The following is a 25,031-nucleotide window of genomic DNA, read 5'->3' on the forward strand; positions in this document are numbered from 1 at the left end:
ATACTACATATTCTTAGCTACCCCGCCCCCACTTTTGCAAGTAACTAATCATACATGTTCTTTTCTCCTTAAACCTCCAGCACCTCCCCCAACTTTACTCTCTGCTTGTAGTTTGGATCTCAGTCCACTGAGGAAATTGAAGTGATCTGGAGAGTACTTCTCCTTGCTTCCACCATAGCTACTCATCCATGTGCATCTGTATCTGTATCTATGTCCTCTGCCCTGTCTTCTGTCACTGTGGATGTACAAACATGCTATTATTGCTTCCCTTTTCAAAAGAACGTCTCTTGACCCCAGGCCAGAAATCTTGGAATTATCCTTTATTTCTGTTTTACCTCTCACTTCCCATGTAACCTCCATCAGCAAATCTTGTTAGTTCTGCCTTCATTAAATATCCAGAATCCAGTTACTTGTCACCACTTCCACTGCCTGCACCCTGGTCCAAGCCACCATCATTTCCTAGCTCCTCCCCCTCTTAAGTATTCTCAACACAACAGAGCGTGGTGCTTTTTCTCCAGAATGCTCAGTAAGGATTTAATGCATTCAGCTGATCATATGGCGAGGGCAGGAATACATTTTTATATGTACTGAGAAGTTCCTCCCAAGGCAATGAAATTCTGGCCACTTATGTATTCTCTTTCTAAGAAGGAAAGATGAACCCAATTTATTGGGGAGTAGGGGAGCAGTGAAGATTTCTATATTGAAGTTAATTGAATTTAGGAAAAGACTAGAAATTGAAATCTTATTATAAAACCTTCATAAAGATTAGACACCAGTATATGGTAATGAGTGATGATTATCTCAATGTTTACAGTTAATTGACTTCTGTTCCTCTCCTCAGAGAAGCAGCTTATCACATTGGTGGCAGGTTCAGTCTGTTACTAGCTGTGGTCAAAAGGATGCTTAAGTTTCTTAAGCCAAGCCATTCAGTAGTTTCACAGTATGTTAATATTTGGCATTTATATATTGTACTGTTTTTATCTCTGAGGTTAGAGAGAAGTTGGTATCCAGTATGACTATTAAAGGTTATGGATACAATGGCGAGAGTGTTTGGTTTTACATATGTTCATGATGGGATGTGTATTTCTGTATTCTAAGTGCTATAATAAATCTGTTCGCATGGCATTAAACCCCATCAGAAAGTAATGGTTTATAAAGAACTGATTGCTGTCACATAACTTTCACTGAATATTTAACTCTGTTCTCATCACTCCTTTAAGTAATTTTCATAGTTTATATTTTATGAAAAGTTGTGTAAAAATGGTCAAGAATAGCATTACAGTGTACCTGGGTGACTCAGTCAGTGACTCTTGATTTTGACCCAGGTCATCATTTCAGGGTCATGGGATCAAGCTTGAAGTGCCAGCTTCCATGCTCAGCACAGAGTTTGCTTGAGATTCTCTCCCTCTCCTCCTACCTCTCCCCCTCTCGACCTCTGCTCATGTGCGCGCTCACATGCTCACGCGCGCTCTCTCTCTCAAATAAATAAACCTTTAAAAAAAAAACAGCATTAAAACTTCTCACCTTTTAGAGAAGGCTTTGGAAAGCGCCTCTTTCACTGCATAGTGGGCTATATCTGTGTATCCTTTGGTGACTAAAGGATTAGATATATGACTGTTAATCCCTTTTGCTTATTAATATTTGAAAGTGTCACGACGTCATTTACATGTTCAGTTTTCCTGACTCCCTATTTATTTTTAAAAGGTATAGCTTGATACACGTGATGGTTATAACTAAATACTTAACTGCATTGCTACCATTTTGCAGGTAGAAATGGTAATGAAACTGAGTTATGGAAACTTGCCTTCATTAGAATATGAGGAATTCATTAGAATATTCAGGATTGTCTTTTCTCTGAACTATTATAATGCATAGTATATAATGTCAAGCAAACTGCTAAATGTATAATTATAAATTTGATGACCAAGATGCCCAAATATAAGGGGTAGCACATAGTGGCCGCATGCCTGATATGTCATAATACGATGTGTGAGAATACATGTCATCCCTGTGTCTGTGCATAGAAATCTTTTAAACAAATGAAAAGTATCAATGGGTTGTGAATGAAGGTAGCATGTTAGGCATTACATGGTGGATTTGTGTCCACACTGGGAACACCGATAACCTAAGACCAGGAAGATTATGGAAAACCTTATGGTGTGCTCAAACTAATGAATTTGGGAGTGGCCACTATAACTTGACTCTGACATGCAACACCCAGAATTTTGGTGTATGGTACATGTATCCTAATTGTACTTAAGCAGTTAATACTCAGTGGAACAAGGCATATGTTTGATTAAACTTGGCTAGTGAAATAAAAGAGGGCTCTAGGTGAAGTAGAACCTGGCCTAGATGTAATAGAAGAAGCTGAATTAACTCTCAATGAAGAGTGACTTTCAGAAGAAGAGAATTTATTCTTTGAAATAGACATTGGAAGGAATCATCTGCCAGGAGGGAAAAAATGGGAATCCACTTGGAAAGAGGGTAATGACTTGATAATATGGTCACACAGACCCAATACATAATGCTAGAGAGTGCTAGCACTCAACACTGGGAAAGAGCATGTTTCTGACACAACAGGTCTGTTAACTATTCTACTACAAATGGAGGCCCAAGTCCCCATGGACTAATGGCCTCCCATTTTTAGCTATGGAAGCTCAGGAAGAGCATCTTTGAGACACATGCAGATCCCTAACCTTGTGGACATTTTTTTGAGTGAAATTATAACTTACATTGCTGATCCTCTAACTTATCTTGACCAAAGGGATAGACCAAAATAAGATGAGCTAGTAAGAATAATATTGAATGATACCCATGTATTCCTCATAGGAGGGAGATGGCCTTCCTGCACAGTAGCAATAGGAACCTATAACTATATAGCAGTGTGAATCAAGCCAAGTGATTGGTTTTGTCCCCAGCTAATATGGAACCTAGAAATGACAGAATCATCCTCACTGGTGATAACATTTGCCCATAATAATTTCTAGTGTATGGGCAAAGAACAATTCTTCTAGGAAGGTTTAATAAACACTTCTGTGATACTTCCTGATTTATTTTGTAATCAAACCAAACTGTATCCTAACCATATTGCATATATGGTGTAATACTAGTATTGTTGGCAAAATTCAACTACCTTATATAAATAAATCATGTGATAGTCAAATGTATTGGGAAACCGAACTGAAACCTCCAAAGAATATGATACCAATGGAGAGTGATTGGCCTGAGGAAGAATTAGATTTAGTTCCATTACCATATTAAATGGCTCTATACAGTTTTATCACAAAGTTCAAGTAGTCATAGAACAAGGAAGTAAACAGATGATTAAACTGGTACAATAATATAAAGATGTTTGAAATGGTCTTACAGATTGAAAGAAGCCTATTTATTCCCTTCATTGGCTTCTGCAAGTATTAGGTATCCTTATGTTGTTGTTCTTAACTGCACCTCACGTATAAATGCTGTACTAACTGCAGAAGTCCAAATACCTATGACTTTTGTTGTTAAAAAGACCTTGATCAAGATATGGGGGTGGGGGACACCCGGGTGGCTCAGTGGGTTAAGGGTCCGACTCTTGATCTCAGCTCTGGTCTTGATCTCAGGGGTCATGAGTTCAACCTCCTGTTGGGCTCCATGCTGGGCATGGAACCTACGTAAAAAAAAAAAAAAAGACTACTTTAAAAGAAAAAGAGATATAGGGGATGGATTGTGAGGAAAGATAGCACAGTAGATCTCGTTGTTTACTCCTTGCTAGTCTCCAGGGGAACTGTAACTGGCCTTTGGGAATGTGGCCTCAAAGTGTTTTTTATGTTAGTTATTGATGATTTTGTTATACACACCTGGAGCAATGGACCATGTTGTACCAGCTTGTCATGCTTGCTTGGCACTACAGTCAAGATTGATGATACACCTATTTTCATTGTTGGGGTTCTGAGTTTCAGGCAGTATGGCCAGTTGCTAGCAGGATTACCTAGTGACCAGCCCCCATCTGAGCCTCAGATCCTGAGACTCAAATTGGTTTCCTGGGTAAAGATATGCCACACATGTCTTTGTAGTTTGCTGCCAAAGAGATAGCACTCCTTTGTGGCCTCACATGAGGAAGAACTAAGCTACATTAATATCTTAAAATTTGTCCTTGAACTTTAAAGCATGACTAAAAATATCTGAAATAGTTCTGGTTACATTAGGTTTTCTTCACTAGTACTTGAAATTAACTGGAAGACTTACCAGGTGTCTGCATACTGTACCACTACCAATATATACATTTGTGGTGGGGATATTCATATGTATGCGTCTGTTTCTGTCCAAATTTGAGACTTATTGGAGCCTTTTACCAAACTATTATTTTGGCTCTTAGATAAGAAGAGTAGATTAAATAAATCACTCTCTTAGTAGGACCTAGTTGTATAATCTTTCTCTGACTCTCACTGAACAAAAGGAAGCTCTTATAATGGGTTTCAGGATTTTTTTTTTATATTCACTTACTCTAATCTTATATTTATATCACTAATTCTGAAGGTTTTGATTGTCTTTTTTGAAAAATGCAATAATCTGAGTCATAACTTATCTACTGGGTCAAATTCCCCCTTCCCTCACTGCTCTTCCTTATAATGCATTTCCTCATACTGTTCACAGTGATCACCTTCAGGCAGGTAGTCTGTACTCCTTTCTATCCCCATCTCCATAGTTCCATAGACTTATGGGAAACTGTGTTATAGTCTGTACCTCTTCTTTCCTTTAGGAATGCTTCATTAAAATATTATGCATAGGTTTTTTGCTGAAAAAAGAAAGATTTCTTTCAGTTCTCATATATCTGAGACACAGATATATGACTCAGACATTGATATTGTTCACAGGAATAGATCTGAGGAAAAGAATCCTGTTACCATAAATCTTGATTCTGTTCTATAAACTCTGAGTCAAACTTTTATGAAAAAATTTTATTTTAAAAGAAGTGATGACTTCAAGCAAGAAAATCTGGTTTGCTTATATTCACCCTCATTTCTTGCTTTTGCATACCCTGCCCCCCATCAAGTAATTAGGTTTAATTACATGCCTAGTGTTATTCATGTGGGTTTCAGTTACGCTAAAAGCTGAATGCCTTGGGACCCAAAACCAGGTTGACAAATCACCAGCCTGGAACATTTATTTTACTTAATTAGATGTAAATACACAAATAGACTAAGTAGAATATCTCTGAGTTTATAATTTAAAAATTGAACATTGTAATATAGGATGAGAAGAGGCTTGACTTTTCATTTTCAGCCCAAATAAAGTCTCAGAACTAAGAAAACTATGTAGCCAAGATTCTTCAGTGACTAGAATGATCACAGCTTTTCAATAGAGTAATGACATTAAGCTTCTGTTAAGAAAACTGTCTGGCCACCAAGTTTTTTGAATTAGTCTTCAAGTCTCTTGCCAAATATTCTTACACCAGGTATCTCTTTGGATTGGAGAGGAGGCAGGGAGAGTCTGTTGATATAAAATACTTGCTTGAAAGAGTTCCCCAAATCACAGTAAGTAGCAAATTTAAGAAGGATCTGAAGATTGAATAGTAGCTGACTTTGAGGTTTTTGGCTTTTTTTTCCTTATTTCTTTCATTTATCTTCTTCACAAGGAATGTGAAGCCTTTTAAAGGCTTCTTTGCTATTACACAATGAAGGCAGTGTACTGTAGTGGAGAGATCATGGACTTTAAAGCCAGATAGAACCTGGGCTTGAATTGAATCACAGTTCTGCAACTAACCAGCTGCCTGGACTTTAGTCAAGCTTCTGAACCTTTTCTTGTCTATAAAACTTGGATATTAAAATACCTATTCCATAAGGTTGTTAATGATTAAGCAAGATGACACATGTAAAAAAGCTTAGGGTTGATCCTGACCATGGTGGAGGCCAATATCTATTCCCTAAACCTTTGTTTCTCCAGATTTTGTGGGGTAGAGGCTTTTAATGAATACAACTGTGACTTGGATGAGAAAATCATGAAAATCTGTTTTGATTTCTAAATTCAGAAGCTATTCTTCGAGCAACTACTAGGCTCTATAGGAAATTTTTAAAAAATGGTTATGGCAGTCCTCCAGCTACTCGCAATCTAGTAGGAGAGAAAGACATGTGAATGGTACAATTATAGAATATGATAAGAAGTAGAGGGACGCCTGGGTGGCTCCGTTGGTTAAGCAGCTGCTTTTGGCTCTAGTTATGATCCCGGGGTCCTGGAATCCAGCTTCACTGGCTCCCTGCTTAGCAGGGAGTCTGTTTATCCACCACCCCCACCCCACCCCTGCTCCTCCTCCCACTTGTGTGCGCACACACACACTTTTTCTCTCTCTCAAATACTAAATACGTTTTTTTAAAAAGAGGTAGAAACAATGTGCTATTGGAATTTTAAGGTAGGAGGGAATTCTGAAATGGTGGCAAGGCATCGAAAAATTGTCCAATGTAATTTGTGTGACAAACTAGATATATGCTTGAAGTTCCGTTTTTAAAGACTAAAATAGAAATTACAGTTTGTGGGGCACCTGGGTGGCTCAGTGGGTTAAGCCTCTGCCTTTGGCTCAGGTCATGATCTCAGGGTCCTTGGATCCAGCCCCGCATCAGGCTCTCTGCTCAGTGGGGAGCCTGCTTCCCCCTCTCTCTCTGCCTGCTCCCTGCCTACTTGTGATCTCTCTGTCAAATAAATAAATAAAATCTTTATAAAAAAAAGAAAAAAAATTATGGTTTGCTTTGGGACACTTTTTTTTTTAATGTAGAGGCATATTTGAGTACCCAGAAGTATGATTTAAGTAATATATCCAAACATATGTATTTAATATAAACTGCTTAATCTTAATGTTCTCATATTTCAGTTTTTAGAGGAAAGAATGCATCTTGGAAATTCTTGCTGTCAGTGTGACATTGACTATTTTGAGTACTAATGGCAGCTTTGTGAGTGATCTTCGTTTAAGCTCTAAAAACACAGTTTGTGCTTCTCTCCAAAATTGTGTGTCTCACATCCATATTTAAAGAAAATGGCTTTGCTTTTCTTTATAAAAGTTCAGTAGGAGTTATTGGAATTACCTGAATTTCCTTTTGTGGGGTCTTTTTTTTTAAATTGCAAAGCTGCTTTGTTAAACACTGGTTTATACTATGATGAAACACTTTTAGAGATCCTTCAAAATCAAGTCCCTTGCCTAGGATCATCCGGCATCTTGAATTTTGCCCTGTGTTTTTATATCCTCCTGGCTTTTTGTTTTTAAGCATTGTTTTGTTTTTTTTTTAAGCATTGGTCTTAATGTGAGTTCTGTTCTCATAATCTCATAAGCGTAGACTTGGACATTACATTTCAAGCTTGCCTTTGAGCCCAGGCCTCAAATTTGCATTAGTCTTGCATATAATTAAACAAAGTTATATATTTCACAGTCATTCCTAATAAATTAATAAGCACTAGCACTGGAGACTCAGGCACTTATGTTGTGTTGAATATCTTGGAATGAGAAATCAGACTACGGAGACTCAAGTAAATATGCTAGAGATGTATCACTACTTATGCGTACAGTTCCCCAGCTGTGTCACAGTTTGTTTAAATCAGAAGTGCTCTAAAGACAAAATGCAAAATGATTGTCAAAGACTTTCTGTCAACTACATTTTTTTCTTTTCTTCTTTGCCAGTTTTTCTTCTTGCCTCTTTTTTTCTTTTTTAACCATTTGCAGTTTTCACATCTAGGTTTCTAAATAGCTCATCTCTATGTGAAAAGAAAGTACTGATGTTTGGAAGTCTAGGCCAGGGCCAGGACCCTTAGGCATACTGGTTATTCACTATAAGGATTGGCCACAATTTCACAGATTATAGAATCCAGGAGTTGGAAAAACTTCAAAAGGTAGCCGAATTACAGATGTTTTGTCAGGGAATCTTGAAGGATGAAGAGCAGAGTCCCAGTAACAGCTCTGTCATTTAGGGGCTGTGTGCCCTTTGAAATGAGTTATTTAACTTATCCAAACTACCATTTGCTCATCTCTAAAATGGTAGTATTATCTCCTTCAGGGGATTGTTAGGACTAAATGAGTCCAATTTTTTTTTAAGATTTGATGTCTATTAAGACATCAAAAACAATTTTAAATTATAAAATAACTGCATAAATATAAAGAAGTAGTACTAGCTTCCTGGCATAAGCCACAGTGAAAGAAAAAAAGAAAACAAAAAAGAAAAGATGCTACCTTGATATTAGGGAAAGGAACACTTAACTCCAGGTGAGGTTTTGAGCAAGGCTGTCTTCCACTATAGGCATCAGTTTTCTTTTCTTTCTTTTTTTTTAAGGTTTTATTTATTTATTTGACAGAGATCACAAGCAGGCAGAGAGGCAGGCGGGGGCGGGGGGAGTTGGGGAAAGCAGGCTCCCTGCCGAGCAGAGAGCCCAATGCAGGGCTCAATCCCAGGGATCACGATGACCTGAGCCGAAGGCAGAGCCCTTAACCCACTGAGCCACCCAGGCGCCCCGGCATCAGTTTTCTTATCTGCCAGATTAGGTATCAGGCTAGGTGAATTCTTTTTTTTTTTAATATTTTTATTTATTTATTTGACAGAGAGATCACAAGTAGGCAGAGAGGCAGACGGGGGCGGGAGGAGTTGGGGAAAGCAGGCTCCCTGCCGAGCAGAGAGCCCAATGCAGGGCTCAATCCCAGGACCCTGAGATCATGACCTGAGCTGAAGGCAGAGGTTTAACCCACTGAGCCACCCAGGCGCCCCAGGCTAGGTGAATTCCAAGAGTTCTTCCAGCTCTAAAGATCTTAACTGTACTTCCTTTCATTGTCCCTCTATTATTTACTTAGATGCAAATAACAGAACAGAAAACTCGTGTGCATAAAATAAGGTACCATTGTTGAATTGCCCTTTTTAAAGATTTTATTTATTTGAGAGAAAGAAAGAGAGTGAGCACGGAGGGAGAGAGAGGGAGAAGCAGACTCCCCATAGAGTGGAGAGCTCGACATGACGCTGGGCTCCATCCCAGGACCCTGAGATCATGACCTGAGCTGAAGGCAGACGCTTAACTGACTGAGCCACCCAGGTGCCCCTGAATTGTCCTTTTGCGTTAACTCACATTTAAGTCCCAAAGTGGGAGTGAAAGGTCTCAATTAGCATCTTTTCCTTCAAAGAACTAGCTAGGCCTTCCTATTTAACTTTCTGTTAAGCTATTTCTGCTCATCAAATAAGAATCTAAGAAGTTTCTGCTATTCCTGAGTCAGCAAAGTAATAGTTTGGTAATCTCCTTGGCATTAAGCTAAATACCTTTCACAAAATGGTATATAGGAGGCAGGTTGGGGCATTAAGGATTTTCCTCATATACCTTTACCCATGGATTATTCCCTTCCAAAGTATATTTGCTACAGATGTATATAAACAGGTTACAAAAACATGTTATGCTTATTGGTGAATAGTAGTTTATATTTTCATTTTATAAAAGATTTATTAGAGGAGTGCCTGGGTGGCTCAGTGGGTTAAAGCCTCTGCCTTTGGCTCAGGTCATGATCCCAGGGTCCTGGGATCGAGCCCCGCATCAGGCTCTCTGCTCAGCAAGGAGTCTGCTTCTCCCTCTCTCTCTGCCTGCTGCTCTGCCTACTTGTGATCTCTATAAAATAAATAAATAAAATCTTTAAAAAAATAAATTAAAGATTTATTAGAGAGAGAGTGAGAGAGAGAACGAGATGGGAGAAGGTCAGAGGGAGAAGCAGACTCCCCATGGAGCTGGGAGCCTGATGCGGGACTCAATCCCAGGACTCCAGGATCATGACCTGAGCCAAAGGCAGTCGCTTAACCAGCTGAGCCACCCAGGTGCCCTATATTTTCTTTTTTTAAGATTTTATTTATTTATTTGACAGAGAGAGACACAGTGAGAGAGGGAACACAAGCAGGGGGAGTGGGAGAGGGAGAAGCAGGCTTCCCACTGAGCAGGCAGCTCGATGCAGGGCTTGATCCCAGGACCCCAGGGTCATGACCTGAGCTGAAGGCAGATGCTTAATTGACTGAGGCACCCAGGGGCCCCTATATTTTCATTTAATAAACATTTTATTGAATGTCTGCTATATGCCAGGCATGATGCTAGATACATTCCTTACATTATCTTTGATTTTCACATATTCTTCATGTCATTTGGAGGTTTCCTGCTAGGGATGGAGGTACATATTCACAGTGACCTCTGGTTCTGAGTGCCTACAGTTTGCTGGATTTCTACTAAGTTCATTTTACACTACAAAATAGGAGATTTGCTAATCATCTTGCCATGCTGCACATGCTGTGTCTCTATGCTTTGAACAGGGTCCACCCAAGTGTGAAAACTAGCCTTTGCTTCAAGTTACACATATATTATATTCACTTGAGGCATTTGTGCGTGTGATAGATATTAACTGAAAGGGAAGGAAGGATTTATTTGCAACATTACAAATAATTTTAAATCAACTCTAAATATCTCATACCACCTGGGATTTTTTTTTTCCATGGGCCACTTCACCCCATAAAGAGGGACAGTCTTTCATTGATTCTTTCTCAATTTGCCCTTACCTCTTAGATTTCCACCTAAACCCCACCTTCACTTCTTGTATTATTATTGAGGTAAAACTGATGTATAAGATTACATTTTAGATGCACAACATAATTTGATACTGTATGCACTACAAAATGATTACTACCAAAAGTCTAGTTTCAGTAGTAATCATGAATCACCATTCCTTTGACCCACTGTACCTATTTTGCCCAACCCCTTCCCCTCTGGTAACCATCAGTCTGTTCTTTGTATCTGTGAGTTTGTTTTTATATTATTTTGTTTGTGTTTTCTTCGATTCCACATATGAGCACAATCATAGGGTATTTGTTTTTCTCCGCCTGACTTCACTTATAATATTGGCAAGGTCCCTCCTTCTTATCACAAGTGGCAAGTTTTCATTCTTTATGGCTGGATAGTATTGCTCTGTGTGTGTTTGTCTGTGTGTACCACATACTCTATCCATTCGTCTACTGATAGACATTTAGATTGTTTCCATATTTTGGCTATTATAAATAATGTGGCAGTGAATATAGGGGTGTATGTATCCTTTTGAATTAGTGATTTTGTATTCTTTTGATAAATACCCAGAAGTAGAACAGCCAGATAATATGATCAATCTCTTCTTAATTTTTTAAAAGATTTTATTTTATTTTAGAGAGAGAGTGGGGGGAGGGGTATGAGGAGAGGGAGAGAGAGAATCTCAAACTGACTCCATGCTGAGTGTGGAGCCTGATGCAGGGCTCAATCTCAAAACCCTGATATCCTAACCTGAGCTGAAACTAAGAGTTGGGCTTGCTCAACTGACTGAGCCATCCAGATGCCCCTATTCTTAATTTTTTGAGGAACCTTCATACTGTTTTCCTAGTGGCTGTGCCAGCTTACATTCTGACATCCTATCTAACATTAGTTATTTCTTATCTTTTTGATAATAGCCATTCTAACAGGTGTGAGGTGGTATTTCATTGTGGTTTTGATTTGTATTTTCCTAATTACTAGTGGTGTTGAATATCTTTCATGTGCCTGTTGGCCATCTGTATGTTTTCTTTGGAAAAACGTCTTTTCACACTTTCTGGGCCCTCAGTAAATTAGGTTGTTTGTTTTTTTATTGTTGAAGTGTAAGAGTTTTTCCTGTATTTTGTCTATTAACCCCTTATCGGATATATGATTTGCAAATATCTTCTCCCATCGAATAGGTTGCCTTTTCATTTTGATGGTGGTTTCCTTTGCTGTGGAGAAGGTATTTAGTGTGATGTAGTCCCATTGGTTTATTTTTGCTTTTGTTTTCCTTGCCATTGGAGTCAGATCCACAAACCTGTCACTAAGAACCCTATCAAGGAGCTTACTGCCTATGTTTTCTTCTCGTTTTTATCATTTCAGGTCTTAAATTCAAGTCTTTATTTTAATTTGTGTATGGCATAAGATAGTGGTCTAGTTTCTGTTCTTTTGCATATGGCTGTCGAGTTTCCCCCCAGCACCATTTTGAAGAGAATGTCCTTTCTCCATTGTATATTCTTGGCTCCTTTGTCATAAATTAATTGTCTGTATATGTGCAGACTTATTTCTGGGCTCTAAATTCTATTCTGTTGATCTGTGTCTGTCTTTATGCCAATACCATACTGTTTTGATTACTATATGGTTTTGTAGTATAGTTTGAAATCTAGGAGCATGATACCTCCAGGTTTCTTCTTCTTAAGATTGCACTGGCTGTTTGGGATCTTTTGTGGTTTCATACAAATTTTAGAATTATTCTCTTTCTATGAAAAATGCCATTGGAATTTTATAGGGATTGCAATGAATCTGTAGATTGCTTTGGGTAGTATGGTCAATTAAGCAATATTAATTCTTCCAATCCATGAGCATGGGATAGCTTTCCTTTTATTTGTGTTGTCTTCAACTTCTTCCGTCTTACAGTTTTCAGTGTACATGTTTTTCACCTCCTTAGTTAAATTTATTCCTAACTATTTTATTGTTATTGATACAATTATAAATGAGATTGCTTTCTTAATTTCTCTTTATGATAGTTGATTATTAGTATATGGAAATATAACAGATTTCTTATATTGATTTGGTATTCTACAACTTTAATGAATTCATTTATTGTAAGAAGTAAAGATACATACAGTGAAGGGATAAGATATTCCATGCAAATGGAAAAAAAAGAAAGATGGTCTAGCTATACTCATACCAGATCAAACAGATTTGAAAACAAGATCGTAACAAAGGTTTGTAATAAGGATTGTAATAAAGAAGGGCATTACATAATAAAGGAGTCAATCCAGCTAGAAGATATAACATTTACAAATATACATGCACCTATCACAGAAGCACCAGTATATATAAAGCAAATATTAACAGGCCTACAGGGAGAAACTGGCAGCAATACAATAACGGTAGGGAACTTTAACACCCCATTTACATCTTTGGATAGATCATCTGGACTGAGAATCAGTAAGAAAACATCAGCCTTAAACAACATATCAGATCAGATGGGAGATAATATATATATAACATTCCATTCACACAGCAGGACACACATTCTTTTCAAGTGCACATGAAATAGTCTCCAGGATAGGTCACATGTTATGGCACAAAATAAGTCTCAAATTCAAAAAGATTGAAATCACATCATGTATCTTTTCCAAACATGATGGCAGAAAACTAGAAATCAATTAAAGAAAAGTGGAAAAAAGACCTAAAAATGTAGAAATGAAACATGCTACTGAACAATGAGTCACCGAAAAAAAATTCAAAAAAGAAATGGGAAAAGATGCATTTTAAGATATTCAAAGGCTGAAAACAGGAAAATTGCTTTGAAATTTCATAGCATCTGAATCCATTTGGAATAGCAGATTTGTCATTGTAGCCCAAAGGTGCTATTTAAGAATGTAGGGAAACATAAGCGAAAAGTTTTAGTAATTTGAAAATTCTACCTGATAGCCCATAAATGGGACAGTTATTATGGTTAATTACATTATATCTTTAAAAATTCACTTATACATTTACTTGTACTGGATAGATATTTATTAATCCTCTCTACCTTTTTCATCCTACTCCTTTTAAAAATAGTTTTTTTCTAATACATGCTGTTTCTATTACAGAGACAATTAAAGGCAGATGCTAAAAAAGCTATTGGAAGGCTTCAACTACGTACACTGAAACAAGGAGACAAGGTACATATTTGACTTTTAAATGCTGTTTGTTTTCAAGCAATGCTACCAGGTTATTGTTAAAACTAAATGTTCGTTCAAAGTATGCTTTTCATGGAATTTATAAATCTTACTGACTTTTTAAAATCTTTTTGATGCTGGAGGTAGGTAGCTGGAATAACAGCCATTGGCCCCCGTAGATATCTAGGTTTTAATCCCTGGAACCTGTAAATATTACCTTATATGGCAGAAACCCGACTGCAGATGAAATTAAGTTAAGGATCTTGAGATGGGGAGATTATCCTGGATTATCCAGGCGGGTCCTAAACGTAATCACATTTGATTGTTGTTATAAGAAGGAGGAAAAGGGAGAATTGACTCCATTGCAATAGAATATTTGGCAATGGAAGTAAGAGGTTATAGTGATGCAAGAAAGGGGCCATGAGCCAAGGAATACAGACAGCCTTTAGAAGCTAGAAAAGACAAGGAAATGGATTCTCCCATGAAGCTTCCAGAAGGAATATAGCACTGCCAACACATTGACTTTTAGACTTCTGATTTCCAGAACAACAGAAAAAAAATACACTTGTGTTATTTTAAGCCACAAAGTTATGGTCATTTTTTACTGCAAAAACAGGAAACTAAACAATGCCAGCTAACAGTTGCACTTTATTTGAACATCCATTTTTAGATTTACAGCAGTTAAGAACTAACTTTGGTGTGTAAAACAGGTATCAGAAAACAGCTATAGAATGTATTGAATTAAAATTTACCATTTATAATAGCACCTGAACCATTCTGTACTTAGGTATAAATCTTGCAAACTATGAACACGATCTGTGTGCTGAAAACTGGAAAACACCAATGAAAGAAATCAAAGAAGACCCAAATAAATGGAGAGATATGCCACGTTCATGGGTCAGAAGACTCACTGTTGTCAAGATGTCAGACCCCCCCAACTAACCCATCGATTCAATGCAGTTCCAATTAAAATCCTAGCGGGATCTTTTGTATTTATTGACAGGTTGATGCTAAGTTTATATGGAAAAACAAAAGAACTAGAGTAACCAAAACAATTTTTTTAATGAAGAACAAATTTGGATGACTCATATTGCCTAATTTGCAGCATTATTTTAAAGATATAGTAGTCAATATAGTGTAGTATTGGAGAAGGGATAGACCTTTAGATCAATGGAACAGAAGAGAGTCTAGGTATAGACCCACACATATATGGTCGATTGATTTTTAACAAAGGTACACAGACAATTAAATGGAAAAATTATAGTCAATTATTGGCTCTCCGTATGCAATGATTGGCTATCCTTATGCCAAAAACATGAACCTCAATCCGTACTTCATACTGTCTGTAAAATTTAAGTCAGAATATGTCACAGACCTAAATATAAAACCTAGAACTATGAAATTCTTAGAAGAAAGCTGTGTATAGAAATATCTTCAAGACGTGGGTTAGGCACAGATTACTTAGATATGACAGCAAAAACAAGCCCATTGAAGAAAGCAACAGAAATCTGACTTTGTCAAAATTAAGAACTTTTATTTTTTTAACATGGTTAAGAGAATGAAAAGACAAGCCACAGACTGGGAGAAAATATTTGCAAATCACATACCTGACAAGGGACTATATCTAGAGTATATAAAGAACTCTCAAACTCAGTAGTAAGAAAACAAACAGCATAGGGAAAAGGGGGCAAAACAGGCATTTACCAAAGAAAATAGATGGATAGCAAATATGCACATAAAAAAGATGCTCAATATCATTGGTCATTAGGGAAGTACAAATTAAAACCACAGTGAGATACCACAGCACATTCATCAAAATGGCTTAAACCAGTACAACTGACAATACCCAAGAGCTGGCCAGATGTGGAACAACTGGAACTGTTATGCATTTTGCTGGTGAGAATGCAATATATAGCCAGTTTCGAAAACAATTTGGCTGTTCTTTATGAAGCCAAAAATAACACTTTCCAAAGAACCCAGAAATCTCAACTACTAGTATTTAACCTAGAAGGAAAAAAAGACATGTTCACATAAAAACCCGTACATAATTGTTCATGGAAGCTTTACTCATAATCACCAAAAATGGAAAGAACCCAAAATGTTCTTCTAATGGTGAGTGGATGAACGAACTGTAGCACATCCACATCATAGAATATTCATTTAGCAATACAAAAGGGTGTGTGGAGACCCTCATGATACACTTAATATCCGAGATGAGTATTAAATGTATTGTGTCAAGTGAAAGAAGCCAAACTCATAAGGCAATATAATACACGATTCCATTTATATGACATTTGAGAAAAGCAAAAACTATAGGATCTGAAAACAGATTAGTGGTTGCCAGAGGATGGGAGTGGGAGTAGAGGTTAACTACAAACGAGTATAGAGGAATTCGTTGGAGTCATAGAACTATCCTATGTCTTAATTGCAGTGAGGATTGAGTAACTGCATATTTGTTCACACCTGTAAAACTGCATACTAAAAACAGTGAATTTTACCGCATGTAAATTATGCCTTAATTTTTTTTCTTAAATGGGAAAACATGGCTATAGAACTTGTACAAATGGCATTTTAAATAAATGCTACCTATTCCTCTTTGTATTGTCCCTCTTTTGGTTGACTTTATTCTCTTCCCTCTTTAAGTCTAAATGATCTTCAAATTTCAGTTGTAAAGAGTGTTATCAATTGTGGTCACAATGTTTTCCATTAGAGCCTCAGACCTTATTCATAGTTTAATGTATCTTTTCTTATCCATCAGAGTAACAATAACTATTTGCTCATAGGAAATTGGCCCTGATGGAGATAGTTGTGCTGTGTGTATTGAACTATACAAACCAAATGATTTGGTGCGCATCTTAACCTGCAAGTAAGTTTGATTTTCTTTTATATCATCAATAAGAATATCTAGCTTATTGAAATGATTGGAATGAAGGAAACTACTTTGAATGTTTCCAAATTGATATAAAGAAAGTATTTATTTTCATTTAAATATAAGTGAATGCTTTATATATTAACATCATTGAAATTGGTATAAGGCTAATTATATAGCGTTCCCATAATCTGGTACAATTTGGAAACTATTTCCATATAAAACTAGGAACCTAGCCAGCACCATAATTTACACACACACACACACACACACACACAACTATTATTTAATTTAAAATCATTTTAACAATCCTAATGAGGAAAAAAAGTAAAATCAACTTAGTGAGCACCTATTTGGAAGTCTTCATTCTTTAGTTTTCTCTTATCCTTCTCCTGGAAGTTGTTAACACTCTTGGTTTTAGCTATTAAATAGTGGTGTTCTTAGAACTTATCACATGACCTAAAGTATCAGCATTATCTTGTACTCTGTACTATATTGTACTATATTATTGAGAATGACTAACTGTGCTATTTTTAGAGTTGGGGGATGACAAGATAATAAAGATCTGAAATACTGAACAAAGTCTTAGGTTGGGTAACAGCCATTTTGGAAGTAGTAAGTATTGAAAATAGGTTTGTTTGTTTTTTTAAGCTAAGGTAATGAAGCATTTATATTTTAAAAGTACCATGTCATGTAACTTCCAAATTTTGTTTCTATGGCTCCTTTGTAGTGTTTATGCTGTAATGGTGTGTTTAAAAGAAAAAAGATGTCTATTAAAATACGAAACAAAAATATAGGGTAACCTGTTAGTATATTAAGCCAAGTGTTGTTGCTATTTCACAACTGATAACCAAATTATGTGTTTTTTTCTTTCATTAGCCATATTTTCCATAAGACATGTGTTGACCCATGGCTGTTAGAACACAGGACTTGCCCCATGTGCAAATGTGACATACTCAAAGCTCTGGGAATTGAGGTAAACATTGCTAAACTATTTATATGAAGGAACTTAAGTTATTTATGTACCTGGGCCTTCAGGAGAGTAACATCCTTAGTTTTTACAGTAATATGCTAGTCTTGTGATTTATATCAAAAATTGTACCTATTTACATCATAATGATAGTAAGGTGCCATGTTGGACTACCTCCATTTTCCTTCTTCTTTCCTCTTATTATTTGGTCAGAATTTTAAGTGATGACCATAGAAACTACCAACTGGTTTCTGGCAGATCTTGCATTTTTGGTCTTACTGTTGCACAGCAACCGAACTTGTAGTTAGATGAGCATCTGTATTTTGAAAAAGTATAAGAAATATTAAATTATAATTGTATATCATAAATGAAATAAAACTTGCCTATTTTACAATACACCAACAACAGAAAGTCAAGCTCAACAAAACCTTCCTGATTTCAGGAGATACAGAGGGGATACTGATTCCCAAATCCCTTAGGGGACAGCATGAGATGTTGTTGTTGTTAAATAAATGTTTTACTTATGAATAATTTTAGATATACAGAAAAGTTGCAAAGTCAATACAGAGAATTCCCCCATACCCCTCACCCAGTTTTTACTATTGTTAATATTTTGCATTACTGTGATATGTTTGTCAAAAGTAAGAAACTGACATTTGGTCATTACTATTAACTAAACTTCAGACTTCATTTGAATTTTGCCAGAAACTGCCTTTGAAAACTGCTGGAGGTGAACTTGATTCAGGGTAGAGGTTTTTTTGTATTTTGGGTTTGTGTTTAGTGCCTCTCCTATAGCAGGCATTGTATTGTGAAGCACTGGGATCACCCAGATGAACGTCAGATGTGAAAGCAACCTGCCTATAATATTTTCCACCCCATTTTGGGCCCAGTTACTCCAACTGCTCTGGCTGGGACCAGCAAGCGATTTGTGTGATCATCAAAAGGGATTATAGGTTTAAAAGGTTAAGAAGCATTGCTGTAATAAGTTACCTATGAAGAAACTTTGTAATGACATGTCAGGGAGAAACATGTACTCTGAGAGTCTTTTTAATTTGTTCCAATGCTTTCCAAAGGTGGATGTCGAAGATGGATCGGTGTCTTTACAAGTCCCCGTTTCCAATGAAACATCAAATAGTGCATCTCCTCATGAAGAGGATAATCGCAGTGAGACTGCATCGTCTGGCTATGCTTCTGTTCAGGGAGCAGATGAACCGCCTTTAGAAGAACATGTGCAGTCCGCAAGTAAGCACCAGGCTGAGGGGCAGTGAGTGCCCACAAATGATCCATTGTGAAGCATATGCCTGGCAGAGTGCTCCTGCTTTTTATTGTTTCTTCCTTTCATTCATTAAATGAAATTAAAAAACATTCCAGGTTTTTTCTAGTGACAATGATGCAGTGCAGGACACATCCCTACCTTAACTTAATATGCACATATTCAAGTGCATGTGAAATAGACGACATGTATCAGGAGTGGGCATTATTCACAGACTAAAAAGATTTTTTTATGGGATAGCTTCTCTCTGATGCATTTAGTATTGGTTATTAACTTACAGAGGCTGAGGAGGAACTTTAAACTTTAGAAGCCATTGTTTATTGTAGAGCAATCAGAAGCTAAGATAAATGAGTCCTGAAATGATAAAATAGAATTCAGTTTACAAAAGCTTGATTTATACACAACTTCTTAGGAACCCATTTTTGCACAGATCAGAAACTGTGTAAGAATATGTGCTGCCACCTGTTGATTATTTACCATGAAGTGAACAAACTGTGGAAACTAAAATTGAACATATTATTTTCAAACTTCATGTGAATCAGTGTTGTAACTTAGTAATGTTGTGCCAGTGGAGAAATTTCAGGGAATTTTATTACTTTTTTTCCTCAGGAAGAGAAAACCCTCATACAGAAATTAGTTTCCTTTTCTTCAACTCCCACATTTTTCATGGTTTTTGTTGATTTGATGGTTTTCTCAATACTCATCTTCAGGTAACCTAATCCTAGCATAGATGTAGAAGAAAACTAAATGTTAAGATGACTTGTGAGAGTTTCAGCTTCCTATTAATATAAACCTTTATCCTCAGTAGACTTAGCAATACAAGACACATCATTGCTGAAGATGTCATGGGGAATACTGTCATGCAAATGTATACTTCATATTTCTTGTAATCTAATCTTCATACGTTTCCTGGAGTACAAAGTACTCATGAGAATCTTAATAATCTGTGGATTATTCTACCTACAGTAGAGAATCATTGTCTGTTTGCCCCAGGTGATTTTTTTGTTTCCATAACTGTATGGTAATAGAATTCAGTGATGATAAAGGAGAACGTACAGGATAATTCAGTTTATGGCTAGGTTGTTTTTTTTTTTAAGTTCCAATCTGCTTTTTTTATGTGTTCTGTTCTTCTTGTGAGGCAGGGTGGTATACAGAACAGTTTTTGCAGAGAATTTGACAAGCAAATGAAATGATGATCCACATTCCTCTCCCTATATTCTTTATCTGGATGAATAACATTCACATTTCTCCCCTATATTCTTTATCTGGATGTAGTAACACCCATTCAGGTCCCTCAAACCAGAAACTAGGGAGATCTTAGTTTCTTCCCTCTCTTTCTTATTGATTCGGTATCCCTTTTCTTAATCCATCCCCTAATTCCCAACTTGAGTTCCACAGTCATAGTTTGAGCCACTGTTTTCTCTCTGCTCATTCCTTCCACTCTTCTTCCCCACCCCCAAGAAACTGTGGAAGACTGTTTCTTGGGGGGGAAGGTCTAATTCCTGTTCCCCCTTTAAAACTTACCTTCCTTTGAAAAGCCTCTCTTGACTCACTTGTGCAGCCCTACTGTCGGCTTCCATAGACCTTCTATCATTGCATTTATTGTACTGTATTGTAGTAAAACTTTTAAATGTTCCTTTGGATAAGAACAGTGTCTTGGGGTGCCTGGGTGGCTCAGTGGGTTAAGCCTCTGCCTTTGGCTCGGGTCATGATCCCAGGGTCCTGGGATCGAGCCCCGCATTGGGCTCTCTGCTCAGCAGGGAGCCTGCTTCCTCCCTTCTCTCTCTGCCTGCCTCTCTGCCTACTTGTGATCTGTCTGTCAAATAAATAAATAAAATCTTAAAAAAAAAACAGTGTCTTATTAGTCACTGTTATATATCCAGCACTGAGAACAGCCCACCACATAGTAAATATTCAAATAAATGTTGAATGAATTACCATATAGAGTAGACTTTAATTTTATCTATGATTATGTATTACTAGTTTGGATATCTTGCTTATTAGCTATTGATTATTGTGGTGATAGTTGTTTTAAATAACTTTGGAAACAGAATTGATTAGTTAGTGTCTGTTTGTCCCAACATTGCAGTAAGTTCTGTTAGAGCACTGGTTTTAAAACTTAGGCAATGCATCAAGTCACCTGGAGGGATTGTTAAAACAGATGGGCTGCCACCTCTTTCTGACTCAGGAGGTTTCAAGTAGGGCCTGAGAATTTTTGTTTCTAATAAGTTCCTAGGTGATACTGATGCTGTGGGTCCAGGGACCACACTTTGAGAGCCACTAAATTAAAGGCCCTAGTTCTTAACCCTAGCTGCACATTAAAATCACTCAAGAGAAACTTTAAACATTACTGATGCCTGGGCTCTTCCCCAGAATGGTTAAATCAGATCCATGAGGGGTGGGGCCCAAGTTTTTTTTTTTCCAATATAATTTCAGGCTGATTAAAAATTTCAAAAATAGTATACATAATGCCCATATATCCTTTACTGAACTTCTCCAAATGTTAACATATTATATAATCATATACAATTATTAAAACCAGGAAATTAACTGATAAAATGTTATTAACCAAATGTCATATCTTCTTCAGATTTCACCAATTGACCCACTAATGTCCTTTTTTCTGTCCCAGGATCCCACATTGCATTTCCCTTTTACTCTTCCATCCCCCCCAGATTTACTGAGATATATTTGACATAAAATTGTGTAGTTTAAGGTGTACAACATGATTCGATATACCTATATTTGCAAAATGATTACCACAGTAAGGTTAACAAATTCACCACATAATTACAAATTTTTGTGTGTATGTAGTGGAATATTTAAGATCTACTTTCTTAGAAACCTTTTTTTAAGATTTTATGTACTTGACAGAGACACAGCAAGAAAGGGAACACAAGCAGGGGGAGCAGCCTGGAGTGGGAGAAGCAGGCTTCCTGCTGAGCAGGGAGCACAATGTGGGCTCGGTCCCAGGACCCTGGGATCATGACCTGCGCTGAAGGCAGTTGCTTAACAACTGAGCCACTCAGGCACCCCCTTAGCAACTTTTAAGTATATCCAAAATTCCACTACTGTGTATTTACCCAAAGAAAGTGAAAACAGTAATTCAAAAAGATATATGCACCCTTATGTTTTATTGAAGCATTATTTCCAATAGCCAAGATATGGAAGCAACCTAAGTGTCCATCAGTAGACAAAAGGGTAAGGAAGATGTGGGCTATATAATACAATGGAATATTACACAGCTATAAAAAGGTATGAGATCATGCAATTTGCAACAACATGAATGGGCCTAAAAGTTATCATGCTAAGTGAAAGCAGTCAGACTGAAAAAGACAAATACCATATTATTTCACTCATGTGGAATCTAAAAAAAAAAAAGAGGAATAAACAAACAAAAAGCATGATCAGGTCTATAAATACAGAAAACTAAGTGATGGTTGCCAGAGGGGAGAGAGATGGGTAAAATAGGGGAAGGGGAGGGGGAATTACAGCTTCCAGTTATGGAATGAGTAAGTCATGAGAGTAAAGGCACAGCAAAAGGACATAATCAATGATGTTGTAATAACACATTAAAAAGGTAAATATAGCAAAATGTATGAACTTTAAGAAGTCTATAATACAGTATTGTTAACTATAGTCACCATGCTATACATTAGATCTTCAGAACTTAATCATCTTATAACTGAGAGTTAATGCCCTTTGATCAACATTTTCCCATCCTCTCTACCCCTAGCCCCCAACAACCACCATTCTACTCTCTGCTTCTGAATTTGGCTTTTTTTTTTTTTTTAAGACTCCACAGATAAGTGAGATCATGTAGTATTTGTCTTTTTTCTGTCTTATTTCATGTAGCACAAATGGTCTCCATGTCATTACAAATTGCAAGATTTCCTTCCTTCTCATAGCTGAATAATATTCGTGTGTGTGTATCACGTTTTCTTTATCTACTCATCTGTCAGCAGATGTTTAGGATGTTTCCATATCTTGGCTATTGTGAATAATGCTGCAGTGAATATGGAAGTGCAGAAATCTCTTCAAGATAGTGATTTCATTTCCTTTGCATATATACCCCAAACTGGAATTGCTGGATCATATGGTACTTGTACTTTTAATTTTTTTGAGGAACCTCCACACTGTCTTTCATAGTGGCTAGGCCCGTTTACATTCCCAACAATGCACTGGGGATCCCTTTTTCCACATCCGCACCAACACTTACCTCTTCTCTTTTTGATGGTAGCTGTTCTAACAAGTGTGAGGTGATTAGCCCATTGTGGGGTTTTTGTGTTGTTTTTTTTTTTAATCATGCAACTCTTTTTTTTTTTAAGGATTTTATTTATTTATTTGACAGACGGAGATCACAAGTAGGCAGAGGCAGGCAGAGAGAGAGAGAGAGAAGGAGGCAGGCTCCCTGCTGAGCAGAGAGCCTGATGCTGGGTTCCATCCCAGGACCCTGGGATCATGACCTGAGCCGAAGGCAGAGGCTTTAACACACTGAGCCACCCAGGCGCCCCAGCCCATTGTGTTTTTGATTTACATTTCCCTGATGATTAGTCATGTTGATCATCTTTTCATGTACCTGTTGGCCATTTGTATGTATTCTCTGAAAATATTTATTCAGTTCTTCTGCCTATTTTTAATTAGATTATTTGGTTTTTTGCTGCTGAGTTGTAGGGGTTTCTTCTGTATTTTGGATATTAATCCTGTATTTGATAAGCAAATACTGTCTCCCATTCTGTAGGTTGCCTCTTCTTTCTGTTGACTATTTCTTCTGCTGTGCAAAACGTTTCAGTTTGATGTAGTCCTATTTGCTGATTTGTGCTTTTGGCGTCCTATACAAAAAATCGTTGCCTAGACCAATGCCAAAGAGCTTTCCCCCTATGTTTTCTTATAGGAATTTTATAGTTCAGGTATTACATTTAAGTCCTTAATTCATTTAGCGTTCATTTTTTTTTTTAAAGATTTTATTTATTTTTTTGACAGTTAGAGATCACAAGTAGGCAGAGAGGCAGGCAGAGAGAGAGAGGAGGAAGCAGGCTCCCTGCTGAGCAGAGAGCCTGATGCGGGGCTCGATCCCAGAACCCTGGGATCATGACCTGAGCTGAAGACAGAGGCTTTAACCCACTGAGCCACCCAGGCGCCCCAGTTTAGCGTTCATTTTTGTGACTGGTGTAAGATAGGGGTCCATTTTCATTCTATCATATGTGAATATCCAGTTTACCCAACACCACTTATTGAAAATAGTCTTTTCCCCATTGAGTGTTCTTGGCTCCCTTGTCAAATATTGGGTGACTACATGTATATGGGTTTATTTCTGGGCCTCAATTCTGATCCATTGGTCTATGTATCTGTTTCTATACCAGTATACTGGTTACAATAGTATATTGGTTATGATAGCTTTGTAATATAATTTGAAATCAGGAAGTATGATGCCTCCAGTTTTGTTCTTTCTCAAGATTGCTTTGGCTATTCAGAGTCTTTGTGGTTCCATATAAATTTTAGGATTGTTATTTCTTTGAAAAAATGCCATTGGAATTTTGATAGGTAAGGCATTGAATGTATAGATGGCTTTGGGATATATGAACTTTTTTTTTAAAGATTTTATTTATTTATTTGACACAGAGAGAGAGAGGGAGAGATCACAAGTAGGGAGAGAAGCAGGCAGAGGGGGAGGGAGAAGCAGGCCCCCCGCCGAGCAGAGAGCCTGATGTGGGACTCGATCCCAGGACCCTGGGATCATGACCTGAGCGAAGGCAGAGGCTTCACCCACTGAGCCACCCAGGTGGCCCATGAACTTTTTTTTTTTTAAACAGTATTCTTATAATTCAAGAACGTTGGATATCTTTACATTTATTTGTATTTTCTTCAATATCTTTCATCTGTCTTACAGTTTTCAGTACATATCTTTTACCTCCTTGGTTAAATTTATTCATAAGTATTTTATTGTTTTGATGCCATTATAAATGGAATCATTTTCCTTATTTCTCTTTCAAATATTTCATTGTTAGTATATAGGAATGTGACTGGTGTTTGTATGTTGATTGTGTATCCTGCAGTTTTACTGAATTCATGTATTAGCTCCAACAGTCCTACTGGTGGAATCTTAATCATTTTCTTCATATAAGGTCATGTCATGTAGAAATAATTTTACTTCTTCCTTTCCATTTTGATGTCTTTTAATTCTCTTTCTTGCTAATTGCTCTGGCTATAATTTCTAGTACTATGTTGAATAGAAGTGGT

At 37.1% G+C, this 25,031-nt stretch overlaps 1 protein-coding gene across 2 annotated transcripts in view; it reads left to right on the top strand.

Annotated features, from left to right (window-relative positions):
• RNF128 (ring finger protein 128) overlaps positions 1–25,031 on the top strand; it is a gene marked incomplete at its 5' end in the record, with an annotated part of 95,641 nt that overhangs the window by 67,206 nt on the left and 3,404 nt on the right. For both annotated transcript variants that reach the window (XM_080831313.1, XM_080831312.1), the window contains 4 exons: positions 13,611–13,682; positions 16,463–16,545; positions 17,428–17,524; positions 18,592–18,760. In XM_080831313.1, coding sequence (XP_080687439.1) covers positions 13,611–13,682; positions 16,463–16,545; positions 17,428–17,524; positions 18,592–18,760 — 421 coding nt within the window. The remainder of the gene's footprint in view (positions 1–13,610; positions 13,683–16,462; positions 16,546–17,427; positions 17,525–18,591; positions 18,761–25,031) is intronic.

Source organism: Martes martes (genome assembly GCF_963455335.1).
Source record: "Martes martes genome assembly, chromosome: X".
NCBI lineage: Eukaryota > Metazoa > Chordata > Mammalia > Carnivora > Mustelidae > Martes > Martes martes.